The sequence below is a fragment of the Fusarium oxysporum genome, chromosome XI (assembly GCF_013085055.1).
Source record: "Fusarium oxysporum Fo47 chromosome XI, complete sequence".
Taxonomy (NCBI): domain Eukaryota; kingdom Fungi; phylum Ascomycota; class Sordariomycetes; order Hypocreales; family Nectriaceae; genus Fusarium; species Fusarium oxysporum.
This window is the reverse complement of record NC_072850.1, coordinates 1724947-1741453: the sequence shown is the minus strand read 5'-3', so window position 1 is coordinate 1741453 and position 16507 is coordinate 1724947. Positions and strand designations below refer to the sequence as shown.

The 16507-nt window shown below is 48.5% G+C and overlaps 7 protein-coding genes and 1 non-coding gene across 8 annotated transcripts; 4 read left to right on the top strand and 4 right to left on the bottom strand.

The window, feature by feature from the left end:
- Positions 1-43: 43 nt before the first annotated feature.
- FOBCDRAFT_233712 (P-loop containing nucleoside triphosphate hydrolase protein) lies at positions 44-957 on the bottom strand. Its single transcript, XM_059609941.1, has one exon. The coding sequence runs from the start codon at positions 938-940 to the stop codon at positions 242-244; it is 699 nt and encodes a 232-aa protein (XP_059468081.1). The 5' UTR covers positions 941-957; the 3' UTR covers positions 44-241.
- Positions 958-1174: 217 nt separating this feature from the next.
- On the top strand, positions 1175-2178 carry FOBCDRAFT_233711 (uncharacterized protein). Its single transcript, XM_031192746.3, has one exon. It carries the CDS (start codon positions 1221-1223, stop codon positions 2133-2135), a length of 915 nt encoding a protein of 304 aa, XP_031031592.2. The 5' UTR covers positions 1175-1220; the 3' UTR covers positions 2136-2178.
- Positions 2179-4006: 1828 nt separating this feature from the next.
- Positions 4007-4636, bottom strand: FOBCDRAFT_245285 (uncharacterized protein; the record flags this gene model as incomplete). The annotated part of the gene is made up of 2 exons (XM_054707564.2): positions 4007-4460; positions 4491-4636. 2 exons carry the CDS (start codon positions 4634-4636, stop codon positions 4007-4009), a joined length of 600 nt encoding a protein of 199 aa, XP_054563539.2.
- A 1064-nt stretch (positions 4637-5700) lies between these two features.
- FOBCDRAFT_208566 (uncharacterized protein) lies at positions 5701-6297 on the top strand (the record flags this gene model as incomplete). Its single annotated transcript, XM_031192744.2, has 1 exon — positions 5701-6297. The coding sequence occupies one exon, from the start codon at positions 5701-5703 to the stop codon at positions 6295-6297; it is 597 nt and encodes a 198-aa protein (XP_031031590.2).
- An 883-nt stretch (positions 6298-7180) lies between these two features.
- FOBCDRAFT_11449 (Six-hairpin glycosidase-like protein) lies at positions 7181-9153 on the bottom strand. The gene is made up of 2 exons (XM_031192743.3): positions 8886-9153; positions 7181-8832 (listed from the first exon to the last, which is right to left on the bottom strand). The coding sequence occupies exons 1-2, from the start codon at positions 9100-9102 to the stop codon at positions 7301-7303; spliced, it is 1749 nt and encodes a 582-aa protein (XP_031031589.2). The 5' UTR covers positions 9103-9153; the 3' UTR covers positions 7181-7300.
- Positions 9154-10389: 1236 nt separating this feature from the next.
- FOBCDRAFT_t265 lies at positions 10390-10471 on the top strand. Its single transcript has one exon. It is a non-coding gene; the product is annotated as a tRNA-Ser (tRNA).
- Positions 10472-11067: 596 nt separating this feature from the next.
- Positions 11068-13333, bottom strand: FOBCDRAFT_233709 (isoprenoid synthase domain-containing protein). The gene is made up of 6 exons (XM_031192740.3): positions 12794-13333; positions 12561-12706; positions 12102-12426; positions 11723-11812; positions 11425-11676; positions 11068-11371 (listed from the first exon to the last, which is right to left on the bottom strand). The coding sequence occupies exons 1-6, from the start codon at positions 13003-13005 to the stop codon at positions 11299-11301; spliced, it is 1098 nt and encodes a 365-aa protein (XP_031031586.2). The 5' UTR covers positions 13006-13333; the 3' UTR covers positions 11068-11298.
- A 134-nt stretch (positions 13334-13467) lies between these two features.
- Positions 13468-14882, top strand: FOBCDRAFT_233705 (uncharacterized protein). Its single transcript, XM_031192738.3, has one exon. It carries the CDS (start codon positions 13710-13712, stop codon positions 14754-14756), a length of 1047 nt encoding a protein of 348 aa, XP_031031584.2. The 5' UTR covers positions 13468-13709; the 3' UTR covers positions 14757-14882.
- The last annotated feature ends 1625 nt before the right edge of the window (positions 14883-16507 follow it).

Sequence of the window (16507 nt, the reverse complement as noted above, 5' to 3'; positions counted from 1 at the left end):
ACGCGTTGTTACGAAGAGAAGGGGGAGTTATCATGAGGGCAAGGTTCGAACTAGCGTCATTCATTCATCGGAGCACTGTTGGCCGACACATGCAACAGCCACTAAGTGCGGAGTAACCATCTTCGGAGGCCTGGAGTCCGACAAATATGGGGGTGACCAGAAGCTCGAAGTAGACCAATTAGCCTCATGAGCTTATTGAAGCCAAACTGCAGTTTTACTGACTCGACGCAACTAGAGTAGCTCACGCGTCTTCAACACTTTCGACCTCGATGATCGGCTGAATCAGACAACGCCGTATATCCTCTCCGTTCTTCATGTCATTGTTCCTTGCTCTGTCCATCGCCTCCTCTAGCGTCTTCTCAATGCCAGATGCAACATGCCTTTTCGCAACTCTCCGAAATGCCAACTGAGGGTCAACATCAACGAACCAAGTATCGTCTGCATAATTAACAATCTGGTTCCAAGGGTGCTCATTGTACAAGAGCCAATTGCCCTCCACCAAAACAATCTTGACATCTGGACTTATGTCAATGGCACCAGGAACGGGGTCTTTTATCTCATGATCGAAGCTCGGCACGTATAACGTAGTGAATGGTCTCTCTCGCGACGCGTGTAGTTGCTTGATCATGTCAAGAACCGCTTGGCCGTCAAATGTCCAATGGGCTCCCCTTCGTGCATGGGCTTCGACATGGTTTGGAAGACTGTCAAGATGCGAGCGCGAGTAATGATATCCATCCATTGGAAGAATTTTTGCGATCGGAGTTTGACGGCGGGCATTGATTCTCTGTACTACTTGAGAAGCGATAGTTGACTTTCCGGATCCTGGAGGGCCAGCCAGAATAATAATGGCCCTGGCTTCTGAAGATTGTTGGTGTGATTGCTCCAGAAGGCTCAGCGCGCGTCGCTCAAGTTGTGCGTAAATAACATCCATTGCGGTCATGGGCCAGAAAGAGTCGCAGAAATGAAACGGTAGAAAAGTTGGAATATTGCAGAATATTCAATAGAAGAAGAGCCGAACTTGTAGCTGCTATTGGACCTCGTCTCCACCGTTGCATGTACAGCCTTTGTAACCTCTCGGGTGACAGTATTCCGATGCAGCATCGGACGTGGGGCACTTGCTTCAGGTTATAAAGGTGAATTCGTGGTCACTAAAAAGTCCAGACCAGCCACACTCGTTTCATCATCTTTCCCTCATTCTCCGATTTATAGACGCAGTCAAAATGGCTCCCGGTGCTACAGAGCTTCCTGATAGGGACGCGCTTACTGCGAGAGCAGTCCCCTCCATGGTCCTCAGCGACGGCTCAACATCGTCTTTGACTGCACCACCAAGCAACAAAATCGCCATTGATCCCGCCACTGGAGCTAAGGAGAGATTCGCAGTGCGCGGCAACTTCATCGTCACTGGAGGTACAGGTACCCTTGGGCTTGCTTCATGCAACGCTCTGTTGGAACACGGACTTGAGGGTCTTGCAATCCTCGATGTCAATCCAGCACAAGCCAAGCAGGAAGTCGCGTCTCTTCAAGCTCGTTTCCCTCACACCAGAATCACGACGATGAAGGTCGACGTTACAGACGAAAGGGCAGTACAAGACGCTGTTGACGAGACAGTAGCAAGTCTCGGTTCAGTTGACGGTCTCGTCTGCTTCGTGGGTGTCGTTGGATGTGTCGAGACGTTGGAAATGCCAGTATCTCAATGGCGCAAGATCATTGACATCAACACGACTGGGTCGTTCATCTGTGCACAAGCTGTCGCCCGTCAGATGGTCAAACAAGGTACTGGAGGATCAATCACCTTCACGTCTTCCATCTCAGCACACCGAGTCAACTATCCCCAACCCCAAGCGGCTTATAATGTCAGCAAAGCAGCCTTACTGACGCTCAAGAACTGTCTGGCCGCCGAGTGGGCTCGCTATGGCATTCGCACAAACACAATCAGTCCTGGATATATGGACACCATCTTGAATGACGGCGACGGGATATCTGGGCATCGTAAGATATGGGCAGAACGGAACCCGAGTGGCCGTATGGGCGCTCCTTGCGAGTTGACGGGTGCGGTATTGTTGTTGGCAAGCTCAGCGGGGACTTACATGAACGGGACGGATATTGTCGTAGATGGAGGGGCGATCGTATTCTAAGTAGAAGTTCAACAAAGTTGCATGCATTATTTAGAACTCCCCCGATCATGAGCGCTGCAGCTACCACCATCCAGACCGAGTCCCATGGCCGGGTTCGCAGGGTGTTAGTGAATGACTTGACAGTGCTGAGAAGCGGACCTTCCCTGATGGCCATTGATCACACCTGTTATCCAAAGAGAGCTGATACACGGAGAATACCAGAATCAATTAGGGCTTACGTTACCCGAGTCACGGTCCAGAGGCACTGAAGCTGATGGGTATCTGGGCTCGCGTTCCAGGCTGGCCATGCAGTGAACGTGGATCAATCCATGACAAGCATCACGACAAAGTTCCTCATTGAGTCAATGACACGTCATGGATCTTTCCATTCGACTCTGATGGACACCTCGAAGTCAACAGTGGGTAGAAGAATGTTCTTTCTGAGCTATATAATTCCCTCCTTACTGCAGCGATTGCTCCAAACCACAATAGATCCCGACATCACTCACCAATTGCAGCCCAGCTTTAGCATTCTACAACATCCGACTGTATAAGTTCATACCAACAACATGAAAACGGAGGCGCAGACCCAGCTCTATTGCGAAGGCCGTAGACATTGCATTGGCTGTGCAAAGAGGGTAGAAACCTGGTTCAGTTTGAGATGCCAAGCCTGCTGGGAGAAGCAAGCCGCGGCTTCTCGCGATATTTTCTTCAAGCCTGTCGATTATTCAGTCATACCCGACCCTTCAAAAAAAGTCTAAGGTTCCAGCCAAAACTGAGCCTTCAGGGCGGTGCATGACGTGTAGCGCATCAACCTACGGCCCAGCACTTTTCTGCCATGGCTGCGAACCCCATTACAACACTAACAACTAGTACTCGGAGCTTCTCAGTAGGGAGGACAAAGAAGTTGTTGTTCTGGAAGGCGTCTGCTCACAATGCAAAGTGAGGGAAACGAAAGACGATCTAAAACGGTGTGATTGGTGTAATGCACAATCTCTGGAGAAAAGGCTGCTGGTAGGGAAATGCATGTCATGCCCCAAGCCAATCTCGACATTGGGCACTCTGACGACTTACTAGTGCGAGGACTGTATTGTTGAGCAAAACTATGGAAAGGAAGGTGCAAATGTTGCCACGACCCTGAGGAGCCAGGCCAAGCTATGTGCAAATCGTGTAACGACACGAATCCGAAAGAGAAATTCTTTGACAAGTGCATGGATGATGAACCCTTGTTGTGGATCCATGTCTATGATGCCTACTCTGGAACACGAGGGAATGCTTGAAAGTCTGTTCATTCACGACAGAGGAACTATCGTCATCCCACCAAATCGTCATTAGTTTTAGCTTCTAGAAGAAGATTAATAATTGTCGACACCTAGAGAGAAGAGGCAGGGATCAAAATCGTGAATAGATAGGTCTACGCAAACAATGATTATCTGACACAAGCATTTGTGGCCTCGATCAGCCACAAAAGCCTCAATCCCACTTCCTTGCTTCGGCACATTGAACATCCTAGTGGGAAAACATAGCCCCCGTGCCTCTCAACAACAGAGATAGCTTATTAGATTAGTGAAGCATAGTCGTTATAAAATATCACGCAAAAGCCCTCATACAAGGTCATTGGATTGCGCAGTTCTGAGTCTTACAAAGAGTGACAAAGAGTGACAAATGTATCCCTGGTTTTGATTAGCTGTAAGAAGAACTATTTGTCCAGTCTAGGTACATAAGCTAATTCTAGACCCCAAGCAGGTAAGCCCATCGAAGTGCAAATTAGCCTTTTGTTAACCTCTAGGTATGATTATCTCAGTGACGCTACGCTGATCTAAGCCGTCTGGTGATGGGAGGCGGGATGGTGGTGATGTAGGACTGTACCCGGATGACATAGGACAGTAGCATCATGTCCTATGACTGTTTCTTAATCGAGCGCTGCGTGGTGATACAGGGTTGTGTGGCGAACTAGATCTCAGACATATACATGGAGGAGGAGGACTGGTAGTGCGATAAACCGGCAGATCGTCGTAAGGTGCTTCAAGAATCCAATATCCAGCAGCGTGATCATCCCTCGCGGTTATGTGATAAGGAGCTCTGGGATAGCTGTCAACGTACGGCAACTGCACGACAGTCATATCTCCAAGGAGATCTCGCCACACTTGTCGGTACGAGTAATCTTGTAGGGAGTGTCTCGATTCTTCCGTTTCATCCGTGGTCACTCCTCTGGCAGCCGCGTATTTCCTTTTGAAGAAGCAACGAGGAAGCGCAAACGCACATTCTTGTAGATCGCGCCTAAATTGTACAAGTGAATCCAAGTGCTCGAAGATAACCTTCTCGTAAGCCTCGATACCATGAACACTGAGCCAGGCTGTCCGATCTTTGGCGAACTAGATGTGAAGTCGACGGAGTGAAGGGAACTTTGACGGTGACAGAAGATCAAATATGGACTTCAGATGTCTCTTATTCATAGGATCGTAGTCTTGATCGGCGGTGAAATACGATTTCAGCGTCCAGGTGATTTCCAAAGAAGTCATCGTCTCGAGTCGCTGAGGGGGGATGAGGGAGGGAAGATGTTCGACCATACATACTTCACCGAGTATCAGCATGTTGGTAGAATACAAAACGTCAATCGTCTCCATGTAGCTGCGATTATCTGTTAGTGCCAAAACAAGGGGTGCATTCGAGAGCAAATAAGGGAGTTTCGCTTACTTCTGTCTGCATGATAAGAGCCAACCGATTACCCCGATATTGCAAGCAGAAGGGCCTTCATCTTCCCTCCAAGCTTCACAGATATCTGGGTCGCCTCCACTACGACAGAAGTCAATCCATGGTCCTTTAGAACCACCATGAGTCATTGGGCCTTGGGCCTTTGCTATACTGGGGTGGGGGGGTAACGGTGACATCTGGAGCCCCGCCATTGCTATACTTCTACCTGACTCTCATCAGTCACAGGGAAGCGCTGGTAGCCCCAGTTCTCGGGCTCCGTAACAACTCTGCAGTGAAACTTGGAATCTGGTTCTGGGGGGACATCAGGATAGCCACGATTCATATAAATGTGAAGACGTGTATCTCCAAAGGCAAGTCGAAGAATATCTCTTCGGATATTGGGCGGAACTTTGAACCAGAAACAGGACTCTTGGTACAGTGGTCTTGGCGCTAGATTGGAGATAACTTTATCGCCTGGAGTCAGACTCGGTGTCAAAGCGCGGGGTCGAGGATTAGGCAGAAGTGGAAGCTGTTTGACTTGAGCTTCGCAAAGCTCATTCCACCACTTTTCCATCTTTTGTCTGTTTTGCGGTCGCGAACGGTAATCCATTTCTGAAGCGACTCGGTGTGTCTGTGAGACGATGAGAGAGAAGAGTTGGAAAAGCTCATCAACAGATTCGTGGCTGTCATTGTAATAAGTGTTGGTTGTTGGTTGTTGGTAGTTGGTAACTTTTTTATGCAATGTTCCATTTGTTTTGTTTCAGACATACTGGCTGGCGCCTAGCAAAGGTGGGGTCTTACCATAATACAGTCTCTCATTGTCCTTGTTCACTGACCAAATACCACTCACTCAAAGATTTCCTATTGTCTCATTACGACTCATTTTCTCAACATGCCATCGTTCTGGAACGTAGGCGCAATCTTTTTCGGTCTTTTGGCAGGACTCTCTCAGGCCAATCTTCTTGGTGACACTCATATGCTCAAGAGGTATCCTCAAGCCGTTGAGGTACCATCAGCTGCCACACATTTTCCCAGCACTATTCTACCCGGTAATGGTAGCGCTGTTGGTACTTCCACTCGCGTCCTCCTCCCAACTTCAACGCGTCAACTAATTTATGCCACTACGCTTCACTCTCTTCACTCTCGGGAGAGTACTGGCGTCAGTACTGGAACCGGTACAGATGGAAACGTTGGTGATGGTGCCTCTGAGCCTCCAGTCATACAACTGGGAGCATCTCTGTCTTGTCGTCCGACGGCGGCGGCACTTCTGTTACTTCTATTGAAGTCGACTGGACCGGGTTACTTCCTGTCACTTCATCAGTTACCCAATCTTTCTGCGAAACTACACACCAGCCAACTGGAGAAGACCCAGCTGCCACTGAGCCATCCACTGGCACCACGTCTGATCCTGATACCTCTTTCGACGACGGTAGCGGTAGGGCCACTGAACCAAGTACTACAGATATTTCACTTCATCCAACATCAGTGACTTTGTCGGATAACCGATGGGCCCATCCAAGAACCCATCACCACCACTATAGACAGGACGATCTTGGTCTGGTCAACTTACGTACTCGACTACATCAATATCCCAGGTGTTACGAAGATCACTCAGTCGGTCGGCGTAGGTGAAACTTCAACAGTGTCCACTCCATTGCCGAGTCAGGCTGCTGTAGATAATGATGGTGGTGGGCAATGCGGCATTGGCGATGGCCTGTCTAAGAAGGGACTTCGTGAGGCTTGCGACAGAGCGATCAATAAGTATGAGGATGACACCGTATACAGCGACTATGTTTCTCGCTACAGTCGAGAGAGAGTGCCAAGGAGAATGACGGTATTATTATCTGCGGACATATACGCCTTTCCAACTCATGTACTATCATTATGGACTACTGCACTCACTGCAAAACTCGAGGCTAGACGTTACGTAAAAGTTTTTAACACTGAGTCCTTCTATGGGTCATATGTACTTGATTTATGCTTAATAAAAAAAGCTTTGTTCGAATGAATTCATGTGAGCCTGATGTTATTTATTCTTTAAGCTTTCGCTTCGAATCCTTCAGGTACGTCTGTAGATGGCACGCAGCAATTCGCCAATAGTTGGTATGCGGCAACTGGGTCTGGCGATGGAGCACGCAGGTTTAACCCACTTTTTACTGATATCGTCTGCAATAATCTCGACAAGAGGGTAATTCACGAACTCAAAGTGCCGAGTAGCCGTAGTAGTCATTGAATCGTCCGATGATTTGACTAATTCACCACAAAACATGCTGAAGCTGTGTAGTCTTCCTCAGCGGAGTGAGACATTAGATGCGGCACTTTCTGGTAGTGCCATGAGAGAAAGGATACCGGTAATAAGAAAAGGATTGTGGCATACATCGATATGAAAAGATCGGCCCGGAGTATGGTTTTGGCTTTTATTTTATCATCGAGCCGTTTTTATCTATCGAAACTTAAACAGAAGCTAATTACAACCCCTACCATGCCAACTCCTACCTCCACTCATCGTTGATAGTGCTGCTGCTTCCGCACTTGCTTCCCGTCGCAGCACTGTTATTCGGGTCACTCTCCCAGGTAACAGTCCCATCACTCGTCTTCTTGATGTACTTATACTCAAAGCTGGTATCAGAGGGAATATTGACCTTCACCGTCCACAAGCCCTTGGTGCTCGTGGATGCCTCAAGTGCAATGCCGTCAGCAGGAGCCCAGTTGGAAAGTTGAGTGATTCCGCCAACAATGTAAACCTTCTGATCAGACGTCACATCAACGTTCTTCACATTGAAGGTGATGGTGGTGTCACAGGCGGGAGCAGCTTCGCAAACAGCGGGAACCTTGTTGGCGCCGCTCTCGCCCCAACTTGGAGGAACGATACCCGTACGACGCTCGGCGGCACCGACAAAGGAAGCGTAGGACCAGGTGAGATGAACAGCTGACTTGGGAGTTCCAGTCGACTTATCGAACTGCTCGGCGAGTGAGCCATCCTTGGGGGTATAGGTTTGCACAACAGCGACGAAGCCATCAGCATATGAAGTGACAGCCTTGACGATAGCTTTGTATGTCTTGCTGTTCTTGCGATAGGTACCCTTGGAAACCTTAGGTACGAGATCACTGAAGAAAGAAAGCGACGCGCTATCAACAGTGATAGAACCAATCTTGTTCCACTGGTAGACAGCAGCATACAGTTGCTCGGCAGCAGCAAGAGTAGCAAGATACCAAGGGTTGCCATCGTAATACACATCCTCACTGTATCGACCGACGGCGGCGGCCTTTCCTTTACCTCTGTTCTTGTTGACACCATAGATAGATCGGAAAGAGTCCACTACTGCCTTATGGTTCGCAAGAGCCCTTGATGAACAAGGCTGGAAGGTTGAGTCAGTGCATTTGGAGGAAGGATCAAAGGTGTGAATTGACGAGAGAATAGAGTTGGCATCAAGACCCTTGCGGCCATCGTTAACGTTGATGTTCGAGTCGATGTAGGTGCCGGTCCAGAAGCTTTGCATAAAGCACAGAATACGAGGGGCGTTGGCTGCGCAGTCGGAGCAAGACTTGCCAAGCTTTTTAGCAAGAGCGGCTCCCTCGACGAGAGCACGATGAGAAGCAGAGAGGGTGAAGAACGAAGATCCGTTGACCTCCTCCCAAAGATCATAACCGGTTCTGTTCCAGAACTTGACGGTGTATGCAAGATCCTTCTCAATGACGGGCCAGACCTTGTTGACGGCCTTGGAGCGGTCGCCATGAGAAACAAGCCAGTTGGCGTACAGAGTCAATGCAGTAGCTCTCAGAGGAGGACCATCGCGTTGAGGGCGACCCCAAGATCCTGTGAATGCTGTGAGGTTGACGTGGAACTTGGGCTCGCCAAGACCGCCAGTCTCGGGACCACCGGATGGGTTGGTGACGCCCTGGAGTTTAGCTTGGGCAGAGACGTATTCGTCGACCTTGCGTTGAAGAGACTTGTCTCCGTGGATGAAGCGCTCAACCAGGACTTTGTACGTCAACGCGGAATCTCGGGTCCATGTGTACCAGTCTGGAAAGCCTCTCAGTCAACGATTTTCGATACTATCTTGGATATTGACTTACAGTCTGGGTCTGTTCGCGATGGACTTGCTACAACGGCACCAGGTGCAGCGCCCTGAGCTCGCTTGCCATCGGCGCCAATATTGGCAAGGACGCCCTTGATGGAGATGTCGGCCTCTTTGGAGATGAAGCGATCGAGGCTAGAACCGCCGGGCGATGCAGTGACCTGGCCTTGGAGGGCGGACAAGGCCGTGAGGCCATACAAGATCTGAGTAAACATTCTCCGTGAATGCCGGAAGAAAGAATGGCAGTGAGGAACGAAAGACAGAGGGGATTGTTGATGCAGATCACTGGAAGGATGATCCGACTTATATATCCAACTCAAAAAGCCGCGGAATCGTTCCCCATCACGAAACGGTCACGTCTCGCATATTTCCAACTGCACTATCGAATTAATTACGCCGAGAATCTCCAACTTCTGTAACCAATAGCAACCTCAACCCCAGAAAACCCGATTTAGCCTCATGACGTTTCTGGGGTAGGTTCGCTGATCATCCCGTCATCCCCGCACTCGAGATGCTCCCCTGGGCTTAGCTCATCAGGTCACATCGGTCCTTTTCACGCACCAGATGATACTGATGAAATCGTGAGTGCGGCACGGTAAATATGCTGTTCATAAGTATCGGGCCTTTTCACTTGCTTTATGAAGTGAAGTGAATTGAGCGTTTTTCTCCAGCGGCCGTTGAATCTGACGATATCACATGGTTCTCGGCTATGATTTCAATGAGCCGAAAGTTTAATGATTGAGTGGCTAGACTGTTTTGGGTGATAACCGCGGCAGCCTGAATGTTGGGATGAGATGAGCGTCTATAGCCGCGATGTTTGTTTGTCATCTTTGGCTCCTGATTGCTTCGAACTGGCGGTGGTTTGATGATTCCATTCATGAGCTAGGCTCTTATAACTTGGCAAAGCTGGAACAGGAGACCCGCACAGAACCAATGAGGATGATAGTAGCAGACAAAGCTTGTTTATACTGCAGAGAATAATTATCTAATTAGTAATTCTCGCTAGATATTAATTTTTAAATAAGTAAGAGACTGTTATTGTCCAAGTAAACTGTGTTGTATTAATACTTTAGGCATAATATCCTAGTTTTTAACCTGTCCCTGCTAGTGATATAGAGTATCCTAATGTCAAAACAGAAAGCAGTCATAGCAGCAAGAGTCACCTCTTCATGCCAAAAAGATGGCTGATAAATAGAATATGAAATCATCCTGCTCTAATTGATTAATTCATTAAGTTTTTCACGCGCTACCATTTGGTTGGTATTTTTATTAAATAGGGTATTATACACCCGCTTTTTGGAAAGCATGCTTTCTACACTTAGATTAATTAGCCACAGCCATGTCTACACCAGTCCAACTGATACAGGTTAATCACATTGTAGTAGCAGGACTTGTTGACCTTTGAACGAAACGAATGAGAATAGCATCAGTCCCGCCTCGGTTTGCTGTGTTTGCAGAGCTATGGGCCCAATATTTTGGATTCCCTGGCATCCATTACGTAAGGCGCAGTGGCAGAGTGGTCTAATGCGATAGACTAGAAATCTATTCTCCTCGGAGGCGTCTGTTCGAATCAGGCCTGCGTCGTTTGGATGCCTTTTTTGCAGTGTCTTGGTATGCATTTAATACCATGCTTTTATTTTTTGGTCTTGTATTGCAATGAATTGGCTCTATGAAGCTTGCTCCCGAGGTTAAACTGTTATTAGTGGAACGGGGATAAGTCTGCGGAGGATACACGACTCTTGGTTGGAAAACCTTGTATAGATCACAGCTCCTGGATCACTCAGTTAATAAACCAATTACGCTGAGATCCTGATACTCTTCTTGCTTATTGTATGTCTACGAATATGAACAGAAATAATTACGCCAAGAGGAGGCTTTGTTGTTTGATACAAATTGGTGCCCCTTCATGCAGGTCGTCGGAGTTGGCTACATTATACCTCTAGAACAACCTCGATTTTGGAAGCGAAGTCTAAGCCTATTCGTCTGGCACGGCAATAAAAATTGTTTCAACATTGCCTCTCTTATTGGTATTGTCTATCTGAGCATTGAGAACCAACGCCCGAGACATATCGATATATCATGATATTTCCAAGATCAAAGGAATTCGGAGATAGTAAGCATTCCACTTCCAACCCATCTTACCAACAACCAACAACCAACAACCAACAACCAACAACCAACACCAACAAACCGGTTTTCAAACTGCATGTACGAAAGCCACAATCACTGGAATGAAAGTTCAACCAGCTGAAACAGAAGTCAATTTCTCGTATACGGGTATCTAAAGTGGGTTTGACCCTTTCCTTCTAGAAGCGAAAACCCCCTTGTTCTCTCCTGAAGGGTCAGCTCACGACATCATTCCACGCAATTCGCTTCTCGCTTCTCGCTTCTCGTCCCCAATAATTCTTCGCCTAAGGGAGCTTCATCATGCGTGTCCTCTTGACTTCTGGGCCGTCATTGCCAAGATATCTGAATGTGTATAGACTGCAGATCTCGTCAGTATATCAAACCCAATTGAAAGGGGCGGTTGCATGTACCTCCAGTGAAGGTTGCCGAGTGCGATATTTCGGCATCCATTGACAAACTTTATAACATCCCTGTCAATGCCCTCACCCCAGAACGGCAGATTCGCCAAGGCCATGTGCCATCTTCGGTAGCAGTCATATAACATCTCCCCAATCTGGTCAACGGCTTGCTGATCAGTCATGCCCTGATCCTTCAGGATGAAGATGATGTTACTCTCTTCACCCTGGATCAAATCTTTTCGATACGAGCACAAGTCGTTTTGTCTGCCGTTGTTAGCGGGGAGAATGGAAGGCTTCTGGAAGGTCTTACAATGTGACTAAATCGCAGGTGATTCGTGATATCGCTTGCATTGAGGGATGGTCCATGACGTATTGGGGGATATCGATGCCTTCGGCGAACCTGAATGGCTCAGTTAGTGATGCTCTCTCGCTATGATTGGCTGAGTCCGAGGCCTGGAACTTTCTCGCTCAGTGGCCAATTGGGCGCCAATCGAGTCGAACTACCGTGGAATGATGGCTTGCAGCTTGGCCTGAACAAGGATAGTCTTAGGCGAAGATGAAACCGCCAAAAAAACTTAGAAGAGTTTTCCAACCACGCTTGTGGTCTTTGGTCTTTTACAGTGACATTTACAGTGCAGCGACTGAAACCGCGGATCGCAATCAATAAGATGGTAGGGCACGGTACTTACTCCATGAGCCCAATGCAGGGGTAAGCTCCTACGCAACCAGCGCGCATGTCCATGTACTCTTCGATTGTAGGCCGTGTCGCCCTATGCTGGACGCCAACCTGTTGCAGTACGCCGACACAGTACATGGTAAGGTGCTTCTTCCATCTGTACTGTAGACTTGGGCTCGATCGCTCTCTGAAACGCATCCAGCAGGATTGGAGGGTATGTCGCAATGGGTTCTCGTCGGGCGATACTACGGGATGGATATTATCGAGGGTCGCGAGTGTATATATGACTTCTTCAGCTGCTTTGATGGGGTCATTGGCAAATGTTCCCTCGTCAAAGGCTATTGTTCTGTTAGCGGAAGCCACTTTTTTCAGCTGTGGAATATGTAAAAGCGGCGCGGGCCGTTCTAGAATATTGGAGTCTCGATTTTTGTATGCTTGCTTGCTTGCTTGCTTGCTTGTTTGTTTGACTTACGGTCATCGAATGCAAAGACCCATCCATTCCAGTCATTCATCAGCTTAAGTGTTTCGAGGTCAGCATGCGGGGCGCATATTGCGCTCATGTAGGCAATATCAAGCCGACTCCAGATGGTCGCTGTCTTATCGTTCATGCGCAATGCGCTGTATAATAGGGTTGGCTGTTAGCGAGCAATGTCTCAAATATTACCGAGATGGATGGAGCTGAACCCTTCTCCCAAGTGGACTTACGTTTTCAGCCATTCGTCTGATAAAGCTTTCGATGTCTTGTACAAGGGATTGACTTCTGGTTCCACTGCCATAATTGACGAAAACAGTGCTTCTGGAAGTTTAATCCAGTGACCCTCGGTTCCGGCACCGTTGACCGGGTTCAGACAGGCATCTTTTGCTGGTGTGGCTTCTCCAGAGCGGCTGGGAGGCGGTGTGATTAGGCTGGGTACCATTTTGCGTAGGAGGATTTTCGTTTAGGCTGCAAAGCAATAACTTGGACTTTGGGGTAAAGTAGCAAATGAGCTGTTCGCCTACATGAACGAGGATTAAGTTAGGTAGGCCTGGAAGGGAACTGGCTACTTTTTGAAAGCGAGTGGGAGCGGAAGATACGGGGTTTAAGGGACTTTGCAACTCCACCACTGACCTGCATGTTGGTTCTTGGTTGATACTCACTAGAGCACCTAGTAGGCCTGGTTCTTGTATCTGGTCTGTTTGTCCAGTTTGATTGCAGAAGGAGGACTAAGGTGTACGGCACGACGCTAGAGATGGTCTCCGTGGACGGGTTCCGTCTGCGTGCCGGGGATGGTTCCTAGGGGCAGTCTAGACCAGGTTAGTGGAGAGGGGGGGCGGGGATGCAATAAAAGTGGGAGCTTGGCCAGGGGGAGGAGGGAAGGGAAAAAAAAAAGAATTGCCTGCTCTGAACCATCTTCTTGGGTTTATCCGTACATATTGCTGACAAGCAGTGCCGAGAGTGGACTGCCATTCACCTTCCTGACACATCGACGTGCATACGCGAACGAACCAACAACCAACAGACGGACAAACCAACAGCCCGTCACAGCGGTTCGCATTAATTAACTGCCATTGCATTACGGCGTAGCTACGGATACGGTACGGCACTGCACTGCATCGCATCGCATTGCATCACCATACGAAAATGGCATCCGAATTACGACGACCAAGGATCCAGTACTCCAGACTAAGCACTTCCAAAGACGAGGTCCGTTTCTTGGAGATTGAACCTGCAAACACAGTCAATGACCAAGTCGTCTGTCGCCTCGTTACTCTCCCTTTAAGCCGAGACGTCGAATTCATCGCCATCTCCTCATTACTCGGCGACCCCGCAGACCAAGACAGAATCATTCTCGACCGAAATCCCATTCCCGTCCCCGTCCACATCGCCCTCGCCCTCAAACATGTCCGAGCCGTCTTCTACCCCGCCGTGAGCAAATCGAGCGAGAGTCTGGGCAGGGAGAAAAGGTCACCAAATTGGCTGAGGAGCCTTCTCAGGCATTTCGGCGGGAGAGAGGTGGACAACAGGCCGAAGCTGCGGGTATGGATCGACTGCATCTGCATCAACTCAATGGACTCGAGGGAGAATTCCAAGAGCAGAGTCATCATGTACCACGTGTACCAGCGCGCGCAGATGGTAGTGGGCTGGGTGGGACTCAAGATACCGCAGACAGATCTGGGCATCCAGCTCATCCAAGCATTTGACAATGCTATGCCCGAGACGTGGCAAGAACCCGGCGACAAAGAGGAACATCCTGAGAACTACTCGCCCCATCACGAGTGGGCAATTCCCATTATCCACTTATTCGACCCTCAAAGCGACGCTGCCATTGGAACTGCGGACTTTCTCAACAGGAACTTCTTCCACCGGCGCTGGATCCTCGAAGAGATGGCCATGGCCAGGGTACCGACCTTTTTAATTGGTGATGCGATTGTTTCGTGGAAACAATTGCTACGACTGAATCTTGCGATGGAGGAGTTCAAGGATCACGAGTCAAACGTCTGCCCCGCATCTACAAGGCCCATGATACACGAGTTTCCATTGGGCACGATCCACGCGTTGTTGGATGAGTTTGAGAAGAGGAAGAAGATGGCAAAGATGGAGTCACTCAACAGCACCTCTGTCACAGGAAGTGTCACCAGCGCAGACTCGATAAGCCACCAGGATTCGAACACGAGGTCGATACCATGAACAAAGGGTTACGGAGTAGAAGGGATATCCATGTTTTAGCAGCTTTGATACCGCTTGATTTCTAGCTCTTACGAGCTTAGTTCACGTTTCTTATGTTTCAATAAATATACCAATTCGTTTCTAGAACCAACAAGTGGGATTCAGAATGGAGCCTCGGTGATAACACGGACTGGATTCAAGTCAGTTGGTTGATCACCACTATCAAGTGGACACATGAAACGTTATGGCTTGAGATAGGGCCATGCAGCTCAATCGCACTCATTCTAGTTCCCGACCAAAGAAGCTTTTCTGAATCGTCGTCGAAACCTGTATGAAGCGTGTTAACTAAACTCAATATTGATTCCATGCGCTACCGCGGCTACACCTTCTTTTCTGATGACACTCTGAAGGTTACAACACCGCTTGTCACGAGAGCCAGAACCTCGGTACCGCCAAGCTCAATGTTACCAAGATTTCCAGAAACAGGGTCGTATTCTCAAGCCTTCCCGATCAGCGCAAAACACTGGAGAAAGGTAACAACGGCCACCAGAACAAAAGAGGTCAAGATACCGAATGAAAATGGCTCAACCATGCACAGAGTTGGTGAGAGTTGCGCAAACCACTACCATTACCCTTCACTGATTGCATCAGGTGGCTAACCCTGAGACTAGCCCGGAATCCCTAGAGCAACGGCTCTCTTCAGCGGCACGGATTGTTTCTAGCTGCGGGCTGGCGGGTGAGGCTTAGTGAAGGACCCTTGACCTTGCCAGAATGATGTAGCTTCTCTAGCATTGGTTTAACATCTGATACTGACTCGGATCAGTATGACATGACGATAAAGTGGCAATTAGTGTCTTATGCGATGCTTTACTGATCAACAGACGATTGCAAGTAGATCTGAGCCAAATCAGAGCCCGACACGTCTTTTTGCTTGCCATTCAATTCCTTCTGTCCAAGTCTTTGGAAAGACCGTTACCTTGCTAATCAGGGACAGGGTTTATGACTGGGGCAAATTTGCTCTAGCGCAAACGGCTCTGAAAATAGCATGATCATTCTCTGGTGGCTGCTGTTTAGTGCCGAGCTAATGATAGTGAGTGGTATGAGGAAATGATAACGAGGGGACATTTCTGCGATCTTTGCGAATTGATGTAATCCATTTTAATATTTAAACGTATTCAGTACGATTAATTAACCCAATCTCATTAGATTAGTATGCCAAGCGACGCGGACACGGACAGCTCAGGCATATCTAATGTTACACCACTAGAGCACCTGTCAAAGGAAGCCCGCAAAATATGCCTGCAATCCATCTGGCTCCCGCCCGCAAAAGGCACTGCAGGACCCTCTTGCTGGGAGCAAGTGGGTATCAGCAACGCGTTGTAGCAAGCAAGCATAGGCTCAATCGTACGCCCTCGTCTAACTAAATAAAATCACTCATCCACGATGGAACACAAACCCCATTACGCATTCGCCGCTGTAGAGTAACATAGTCTTGTCTAGTGTGCCCTGAAAATCCAGGCAGTAACCTTGTAGACTGTCCTTTTGCGGTTTGGTGCGGGCTGCGACATCAGTGTTACGAATACTTTAGAACTGCTAGTGGCCCTTCTGCAATTTGTTGTTTAGCTCCGGATAGCCTCCGGTCCGCTCCCGCACGTGCCGTTGAGTTTTATATTAACTCGGTGCTGCTCCGGAAAGCATGTGTCTAACCTGGATATTAGTGTTTGTTGTTGGTTCTAACGTTACAACTCTCACCGGTAACTGCATGCTTGAAC